Source organism: Lynx rufus, unplaced genomic scaffold (genome assembly GCF_022079265.1).
Source record: "Lynx rufus isolate CCGP_SWC_20201006 ecotype Redwood Valley unplaced genomic scaffold, mLynRuf1.p SCAF_15, whole genome shotgun sequence".
Classification (NCBI taxonomy): Eukaryota; Metazoa; Chordata; class Mammalia; order Carnivora; family Felidae; genus Lynx; species Lynx rufus.
Genome location: NW_025814829.1, coordinates 18,810,095 through 18,820,026, shown reverse-complemented (window position 1 = coordinate 18,820,026; position 9,932 = coordinate 18,810,095). Strand labels below are relative to the sequence as shown.

The following is a 9,932-nucleotide window of genomic DNA, read 5'->3' as shown; positions in this document are numbered from 1 at the left end:
CACAGGCTATGACCACTTTATTTCCACCGTGATTCCTCAGGTTTAGGTACTCATCCTATTTTATGTGATATTATCTTTTTTGCTGATTTCGTCTTGCATTTCCAACATTGTGTCTAAACCCTCCACTATGTGGAGAATTAATCATACCAAATTAACGATTGTCTCCTGAATAAACCAAACAGTTGTTTTTAAAATCACTTTGCCCTCCTCTTCCCATTCTCCCAGCTCGCTTCACTGCTTTCTTCCCTTACCTTAAGTAGGTTGCAAACGAGTATAGAAGGTTTGCTTCACTTTCATCGTCTTCCTGGACCCCTCCATGAATAAGTATGTTATCTCACTGAGATTTCCAAATCTCGTTATATGCTGTTTGATTACTGTGTCTCATACTGTATCACTTCATCTATAAGCTTGCTCCTCCAAGCAAAGCATGAAATTCTTGAGGGCACGGGGTGGGGGCGTGGGGGTGGTCTTCTGTGTCTTCAGGCCCAGTGCCTCTCACGTGGTTAGGTACTGAGCGTCTGTGCGCACCCTAAAGAAATCAGTGCTAGGCGGAAGAACTGTATGCAGACCTAGGGCTTGTACAGGAAGGTTCTCATAAGCAGCAGCTGATACTGAAAAACCAACTCTGGACTCATGGGTTCACTTCTTCCTCTGACTGGGTGGGTCACTACGAGGGGCACTCCAAAGGCAAGGCCACGCAACCTGGAAGCCCACAGCAATACTAGCAGCAGCAACAGTAATGTAAGTGACACTGCTACTAACATAATCCTCCATGCGTTTCCATGTGCTTTCCCAGCCATCATCTGAATGTTCCTCTTCAGCGGCCTAAAGTGGCCCTACATTCTTTTCCAGAATCCGGGAAACACCTTTCTTTCTTTCAGACCATGAGAGGGAAAAAAAAAAAAAAAAAAAGGACTTTCCTGGGACTGAGAGCGGGGATTCCCTCTCCACGAACGTGCACTCTCCACCACGCTCACCGGAGCTGAAGGCGAGCCCCGCGAAAGCGCGTGCGGCCCCTGGGAACACTCCCCACACCCGGCGGCCCCCGCCGCCCAGAGAAGGGTCTCGAGCCCGGGAATCCTCTAATTAGGCTCGCCCCCATTGGTTGTCCCCAAGGCACCTCCGTGCCGTCACAGTGTTATGCTAATGAGGGGGAGTCTCATTGGCTCGGCCCCCGGCGGCAGCTGCGACGGCTCTGGCGGTGAGAGCCGGGTTGGCCGCGGCTGGGACCAAACGCACGGTCCCTCTCTCGCCGGCTCCTGGCTGTGCCGCGTGCACGCCCGCGCGGGGACCCGCTGCCGGGATTGCCCTCGGAGGAGGCTCCTCGACCCGCCTTTTAGGAAAGTGCCTCCCCAGCCTGCAGCGCGCACGCCCCCTCCCCTCTTTCTAGGCACCGCGCGCTTTCGTTTTTGTTTTTTGTTTTTTTCCGCGAAGTAACTTTTGCATTCCCGCCTCCCCCGAGTCCTGGGGACCAGAGGCGGTGCCGAGCCTGGGGGCGGTCCTTGGCAGCGTAGATTCTTGTCAGAGCCAGACTTTTGCTCCTGGGCTCGGTTTGCATCATCCCCATCACACCCTCAGGAGAGAGGATCCAGCCCCCTTTCAGCCTCAGCTTCCGGCTCGGAGCGGACCCCTCCCCCTCCCAGGCCCCTTCCCCTTCCCCGTCCCTCTCCGGACCACGCATCTTGCTAGTCCCCTCCCTCTACTCCGCAGAATTTTCTTTTTCTCTCCCTCCACTCCTCTGTTCGTCGTTTTCTGTTTCCCACTCTTTGAGGAACGATGGTTGATTTGGAGAGCGAAGTGCCTCCTCTGCCTCCCAGGTACAGGTTTCGGGATTTGCTGCTAGGGGACCAAGGATGGCAAAACGACGACAGGTAAGTGGTGCTGTGCAGTCTTGCTCTGTCAGTACAGCTGAAAAAGGGACAGAGATGGGGAGGCTGAAGAGGGAAGAGGAGACAAGAAAAAGGGAGCCACAGACGGGAGGAGAGAGGGAAAGGGACTCTTTGATATGTCTCTCCATTTTGACTGTATTGAGCAGTTGCTATAGACAAGGGACCCTTTGCCTTTTCACTTTCTTATCCTTGCAATGTATTTATTGCATTTATTTGGTACTTATTCTTTTGTCTATCTGTGCTTTCCTAGGGTGTGTATAAGGCTGCTACGAGAGGTACAATACATCCAAATGGCACGCAGTATCAGTGCCATATAATTTTCATTTTTTCCTTTTAGGTGTTGTTCCTCAAATTCAAAAATGTATTCAAGGTAATTGAAAAAGCACATAAGAAACTTAAAATCTCTTGCACCTGTTTACTAACTCCTTGTCAGTGTTGTCTTGTTAAGGTGTTCACCTGCTGCTGGGAATTTTATACTCTTAACATCTGGAGTTGTAGGTAGACAATTGGTTTAAATATGTAACAGGTAGTTAGGAAAAATGACGTTTTCAATTGAAAATATTCACTTTGAGCAGGTAACTGTGACTGTGATTAATAATGGTGTTTGCATAACATGATCCAACCTTTTCATAATGAATGTGTTTTTAACCTAACTAGTATATATGTCACAAGATTAAAACTTAAGTTTCAAAACTAGAATATTCATTATCAGCAAAATATTGCTCATGTGTTCTATCTATAGCATTACTGCTTTGCCTCGTCAAACTTCTGAAATTCCTCCGGCTATCTGATTCATTATTTGAAGGACACATTTTATGTTTCATTGAATTTAGTATTTTCTGGAAGTCATTTCATGTATCACATGCTGTATGTTTTTGTGTTTAAATAATCTGTGTATACTAACTGGTCTCTCTCAACTCAATTGAAATATTTCCTTGAAGTTTGGTATTAATATTCTATTTTAATTACATAAAAGATCCATTATTAGTCCTGTTCAAAATCTCCCCGTTCAGCACTGGTTTTTTTCTCACCGTTTCAGCTTTCAATACCAACTTCTGACCATATGCACAGAGGCTTTTATATTAGGCATCAATTTTGGACTTCTTTGGTCTCGTATTAGTAATTTGAAGGGATATGAATGTTTCTCAGAGGGTAATATTTCAATGCAATCTCTTAAAGGTAAAACATATATATATATTTGTTAGAAATTAAAAGAACAAATTCCAGTTTACCAGTATGCTTGGAAAGTAAGGTGTTCTGGTTGACTGAAGATAAGGACATGAATATTAAACAGATTGCAGTGTTAGTTGACTTTTAGATAAACTGTATTGGCCTAGTTTAAATGGCTTATCAAATGCACCATCGTGTTCATAGTGATTGATTCTATATTTGTTACTTGAGGACCTTAGGATCATCATGTAGAATAGAAATCCCCATGGTGGAAAGCGTGAGATGGACTTAATTTCATAGAGAATATATTTTGGATTTGGTGGTGAGAGCATTGTTTGTTTCTTAATATTGTATCCAAGGTAGAAATGTTCATGTGACTCCCCTCATTTTTCTAAGGATGCTGAAGATATATTTCAGTAATTAATAATTTTGGTTAGTTGAATACTACCCAAGTAAGTCACTGCTATATTAAAAAAAAGTTTTACACATTTAAAATATCTGTTATTATCAAAGTTTCTGCTAAGTTTAACTTACAATCTGGGCCGTATTTACTATTAAAATGAAGTATTAAACATTAAAAAAATTGTTCATCCATTTGACTAGTTTTGTGGCTTCATGAAAACTTAATAGTTTTGGTTCCATTTGTTGTCCATCTTTGAAGACGAGATCCTTGGATTAATAGTGACTCAGCTTTCAATCCTTTGCTCATTTCTTCACTAGCTGAGTTGTCTTGGGTGAGTCATTCAGCCATTATGAGATTCAATAGTTTCTGTAAGGTACAGAACTAACACTTAGCACTAAGCACTGGCTTATGTTATATGTTAACTATGCTAATAGTGTGTGTGTGTGTGTGTGTGTGTGTGTGTGTGTGTGTGTGTGTGTAAGGGTATATGTATGTATGTGTGTATGTATTTTAGAGACTAGGAAACTAAGTGTATGGGCAATTAAATACTTGTCTTGGTAATATATCTTATGAGTGAAAAGATGACACCGGGGCTCTGTTCTTTGCAACATTCCTCAGGAAGGTCCTCAATTCTTTCCATTTAAGTTGTCTGAAATTGTAAGAATAATTTTACAGCATCCAGCACAGTTTAGGTGCTCATTAAATGTTAGTTCCCTTCTTCACTTCCTATTTGCAGTATTCAATTATTTTTTAAATTTTTCTTCAGAATCATTAATTAATATGCAGTAAGGTCATCTTTTTTTTTTGTCTTTCATATGCTCATAAATTTCTCTTTGCAACTGAATCTGAGTAGCCTTCTTGTTTGACTCTGTTATCATGTGCTCAATTCCTATGGAGCTGAGGAGAAAGCACTCTTTCATGTAAGAATAGGTGGATGATTTATACCAATGGATACATTTAGTGTTTTGTCCATATTCTCTAGGCTATTTTCTATGAATAGTCTCTGCCTGAGGTTTTTTGTTTGCTTTTTCCCCCTGGTCTCAGAAATTCCCCAGGTCTTGGAGAACAAGCCAGAAGTGCCATTGAGTAAATAAGGAATTGTTAGATAAATACCTTAGCTTTCTAACTTCTTGGTTGGATAATTCTAAAGCATATTCTACACTGTGTCCAATGGGACTGAGCTCCAGTTGCCCACAGTGGTAATTGGTTTGATATTACAAGCTTTATTGGCTTTCTTCCCCCTCTCCCCTACTGGGGAGATCAATTCTGGGATCTGTTCCCAAATAAACTACTTATGCTCCAATCCTTAGCTCAAGGTATGCGCTGGGGGAATCTGAACCAAGGTGGGTATCTTTTACATCTAGAGTAACATCCTAGAAATGGTGGAGGAATTAGCTGATGGGAAAGTAGACACTTTCTACCTTGCTCTTCTTGTTAAGAATTTTAAATCTTAGTAGGGCATGATTGATTGGAATGTGAAAATGAGTAAAGCATACTACTTTACCCCACAGATTTTCTGTAAACTAACCTTGGATACTTCACTTAAATTTATACTCTACCATCTTTTGGTAGGGAAAAACACACATGCTTAAGTGCATATGTAATGTACATGTGACATGTATATGTGTGTGTGTGTGTTTATATATATATATATATATGTATGTATATATATATATATATATATATATATAAATAAACCTATATATGAAACATGTATAGACTTTGTGTGTATCAATGCCATTTTTATATAATTATGTCTCCCTGAATTGCATTCTGGTAACCTTTTCTGAGTAGGACATAAAAGAACCGAGTTAGACATAGCATTGTAGATAACTGCACATTTAGCACATGAATAATGTAAGACTCTGAGGCCATGAAATAAGTTTGAGAGTTGCTAAATAAGAACACTGCTAAAGCCTAGAGATATCTGTTGCAGGTATGCCTCACATTTATTTCTTTGGCATCCTGAGTAAAATAAAAAAGTCTAATTCAGGTGGTCCGTGTGGTATTTCTTTAATGATCATTTATCCATTCAGCTAATATTTGACTACATGCTGCATCTCAGGGCCTTATCAAGTTAGGTTTTAGGAAGAATATAAGGAGGAATATGTAACAGTGCTTTGTCAGGTGTTCACAGATATAGGAATAAGCTCCCCTCACCCAAATATTGACAGTATTGTTTATGTTATGCTGTTTTTGCAGAATTTCAATTTTAAGACTGTCAAGAAGATCATGTACCCTTTGTAGATAGAATAGTCAGTGTTGGTTGGAAATAAAGTCCCTGTATTAGGGATGGCTCAAAGTGCTCAATATCATTCGAATCTAGTACTTAGGATATTTAGTATCTTCAAAGTTACTCTGTGATTAAAATATGACTAGAGACAGAATTTATCTGGTTTTATATGGAAGCCATTCTGTAATATGTAGAATTGTAGCAGTGTTATAATCTATTGTTTTCTGTTTTAATGTTTCTATGATTCACAAAACAATAAAGATTTAGAATGTTCTCTTGCAGTTAAGGATTGGTAAATTTCAAGTTTTAAATGCTTTAAGACAGAACAAGTCTTCATCGTGACTTAATGTTAAAATTTGGAACACAATGCACTTGATGTGGATAAATTGTCATCACTGTTGATAAATTACTGTTAATGGACAATTCTTGTTGCAGTCATACAGGAGTAGGGCTTTTATTTAATTAACACCATTCAGTTTTCAAATATCTGGTCGGTTGTTTCAACTCCAGTCATTAAGTGTAACTTTCATATTTTATAGGTGGCAGTTAAAAGTGATGTAAGCAAGTCACCTAATGTATTGTAGTAATAATTGAAAATATAAAAGGATTTGACAAAGAGTGCAATCCAGTCAATTAATAGTTTAAGAATTATTTATAAAATGGTGAAAATGTTTGGATAGCTTTTGGAGTATGTGTAATTTTAAATATCATACAGTGCAAGTATATTACTTTATATAATAAAATTGGAACAATGGATTTGGAATGGCACATTTATATAACCTACCAATTTTATTTCTCATAACAAAATTATATATTATTTTGAAAAGTAGTCGTTTGATATAAAGTACTTATTCTAAACTTGTAAGTTCAGGCCATTAAATACACTTTTAAAATATTTTATGTTAGTAAAAAGGAATGAAATGTTAGCACTATTATATTAAGGGAAATCTCCATGAATAAGGCAATAAAAAATTACCTACTACTGAAGTAGGTAGTGGTGAAAAAGACTTTAGATTATATATATATAATCTATATATATATAATATATATATATAATATATATATATAATTGTATAATATATACAATGCAGAGAAATATGCATTTTTAGTAATTTTTGTTTATCAATACTTACCAGGAATTTTTTTTTAATATAAAAAAGTATATGATTTTTTCCTTTTGGCCTGATCTTATGAACTGAAATGTGGCTTTTCAGATTACATAGAATTTACTTTTTATTTTTATTTTATTTTTTTACATAAAATTTACTTTTAAAGTGTGATCCATTTACCCACTCTCATATATATATCCACTTTCTGTATATGCTTATGTGTTAATAACACCTGTTCTGTATTATACTTATAACTTTTCAGAGTACTTCTACATATAATAAGTCTTGAATAAGGGAGGTTGGGAGGTAGTAATTTCATTTTCTACATAAGTTATTTGACATTTTAAGGAGATTAAACTTTCTACTAAATAATTTCTCTATAGCTTCAAATTAGTCTTGAGGATAGATGCAAAAACATAATTCTTTATGGATGACCAGCAAAATGACTTCAGCTAACTTGTCTTATCAAAATTATTAACACACTTTCCCTCTTTTTTGTTAGTAATGTCATTCAGCTTCTGCAAAAGTACGTTTGAAGGATAGTTGGAAAATAGTGCAGATGAAGGCTGAACACTTACAGCTTTCGTCTTCATTATTAGTACAAAATAAAAATTAACTAACAATGTATTTAGTCATAAGGTGTGACTGTAGCTTAGGCCATGCTTTTATTCTCTTGCTGTTAATAGTGAATGTGATAGTTTTATTGACTTTTCCAAATCATGTTCTTGTCTATTAAAATGTTTTACATGTTCATAAATCACTTTGTCATTGGTGGTTAATTGTTTTTATTAGTGTATTTATGTATTCCCAACATTGTCTTAATTATGCACCATCCTTCTCTAAGTTACTTTTAGAAAATGAAATCTAACCAGTTGCTTTATGTATTTATAGTTTGAAATTAAATTAGCTTGGCCTCTTCTGAGCATATTTATTTATTTATTTTTAAGTTTGTTTGTTTGTTTATTTATTTAGTAAGTAATCTCTACATCCAACATGGAGCTCCAACTCATGACTCAGACCAAGAGTCACATGCTTTTCCCATTGAGCCAGCCAGGTGCTCTACATGAGCAATACTTAATACTTTAATCAAGATGTTTTTTAGAGATGCCTGGGCGCTCAGTTGCTTAAACATCAGACTCTTGATTTTGGCTCAGGTCATGATCTCATGGTGGGTGGTGGGTGAGTTCGAGCCCCGTGTTGGGCTCTGCACTGTGTCAGCATAGAGCCTGCTTGGAGTTCTCTTTCCTTCTCTCTCTGTCCCTACTCCATTCATTTTCTCTCTCTCTCTCTCTCTCTCTCTCTCTCTCTCAGAATAAATAAATAAACTTAAAGAAATTAACAAAAATAAATTTTAAAAGATGTTTGTAAACTAATGCTTTTACTGAGTTTTAAGTTGCTAATTAAAAATAACCAAAATAATAGATGATGATCCAGAAAGACAATTACTTTTACTTTTTGACAAGCCTTGACTTGATATGGGTTATTTTTATTTTTTTTTAAATGGATCATGAAAACAACAATTCTTTTCACAAGGATCTTAATCATCAGATAGCAATAAAGTTGCAATGGAAGAGAAAATCACTTGGAGGACAGAGTGAAAAAGCAAAGGTGCATCTAGAGCACTGATCACATCTCATCCTCAGTACCAATTCAGGATTGGTTGTGTGGAACTGTAGAAAGTGAGATGTAAGTGAAGGTAGGGGATGTGGAGTCCTTTCGCATACTGAATGTACTGTTTCAGTAGGGTAGATATGGATAAGCAGGGCCGGAAATGTCTAATTTGCATATATCTCATGTGGCAGAGTGACCATGTGCTTGCTTACAGCAGATAAATAAAAACCCAGGCTCCATGAAGGCAAAGAAAGCACTGAAAATGGCATCAGATCCTTTGTATCTGATCATCTAGAAGCATAAGAGTGGATTCGAAATTTCTGACCTTGATTCCTCAGTAACTAGATAGAACTATAACAAGCTGACTTGTAAAGAGAATCTAAGATGTAGTATAATTTCAAGGGAAGGAGGAACCACTGCACATACTTGGAAAAATAAATCATTCATGTAAACAAATTCAGTGCACCAGTGGTATTAGATTTATTTGTTTCCTTTGGCTTAGAAATACAGATGGGTTTGGAGTTGGGAAATGAGTCAGTTAGAGGCTGGAAAGCCCTAGTTGCCTAAAAGGAGTAGGGGGAAAATGCTCCTGAGTATAGGGGGGAAAGAGGACAGGGAGATTTCTTTCCACAGTTTTGTCTTGGATCGATCACATTTATCTTTACCTATTTGTGACAAATAGAAGCAGTGAAGGTAAACAGAAACAAACCCAGACTGTCAAGCTCAGCTTGTCTGTAGGGGACTGTGGCTGGCAGCAAGTCCCCCATTCTTTGACCTTTTCTTGTTTAGAGTCTTCACTGGGCTTCTCTTTGGGACTGTGCTTTAGTGCTCTGCACCATTGCAGTTATGACATGGCTTTAAAGAGTGAGAATCGTGTCCTCTGTGTATGCATTCCTTAAACTCAGAGTTGTATTACTTCCAATTTCACAGTATGTAAATGTGTATAAGAAATGGATTTTGCATACAAAGCCAAAAAGCAGTGCATCTAAGAAATAAGGGACTGCTTGTTCTTGGCTTTCTTGTACTGGACTTTGCACAGAATCATAAAGATGAATTGTTATTACAGGGGCACACTTAGCCCATCTTGTAAATCACTGTGTGAATAGGGATAAGAGAGGATTAACACATTTCAACCTCATTTGACTCCCTGTGGGAAAACTTGTAGATTGTCCACATATTGCAGACAACCAGTTATTAACAACGGGGACCAGATGTGTGGTTTAATAATGGACAACCTGCTGTCTCGGGCCTGCCAAAAACTGAAATACCACTCGATTCCCTAGGAGTCACATAAGGTGATCAGTAAGCTGCACAAGTACCAGTGAAGAGTGATGGCAACGACTTTAGTCACTGCTGTAACGTGTGGTGATTACATTGGCAAATTATAAAGGGGAGCTTTCAGTATATATATTCTATTTCTTGCCTATCTCTCCACAGGGGTTCATGTGCCATTTCACCTATTTCTGCTGAAAATGCAGAAGATCAGGTGAAAACCAATGGTACTGAATTAGTAGTTA

General features: G+C 37.9%; 1 protein-coding gene across 3 annotated transcripts in view; it reads left to right on the top strand.

Moving 5' to 3' along the window:
- The first annotated feature begins 1,776 nt into the window (after positions 1-1,776).
- The window catches only part of KCNT2 (potassium sodium-activated channel subfamily T member 2), a 366,395-nt gene continuing 358,239 nt past the window's right edge, over positions 1,777-9,932 (top strand). For all 3 annotated transcript variants that reach the window (XM_047077238.1, XM_047077237.1, XM_047077236.1), the window contains exon 1: positions 1,777-1,871. In XM_047077238.1, coding sequence (XP_046933194.1) covers positions 1,777-1,871 — 95 coding nt within the window. The remainder of the gene's footprint in view (positions 1,872-9,932) is intronic.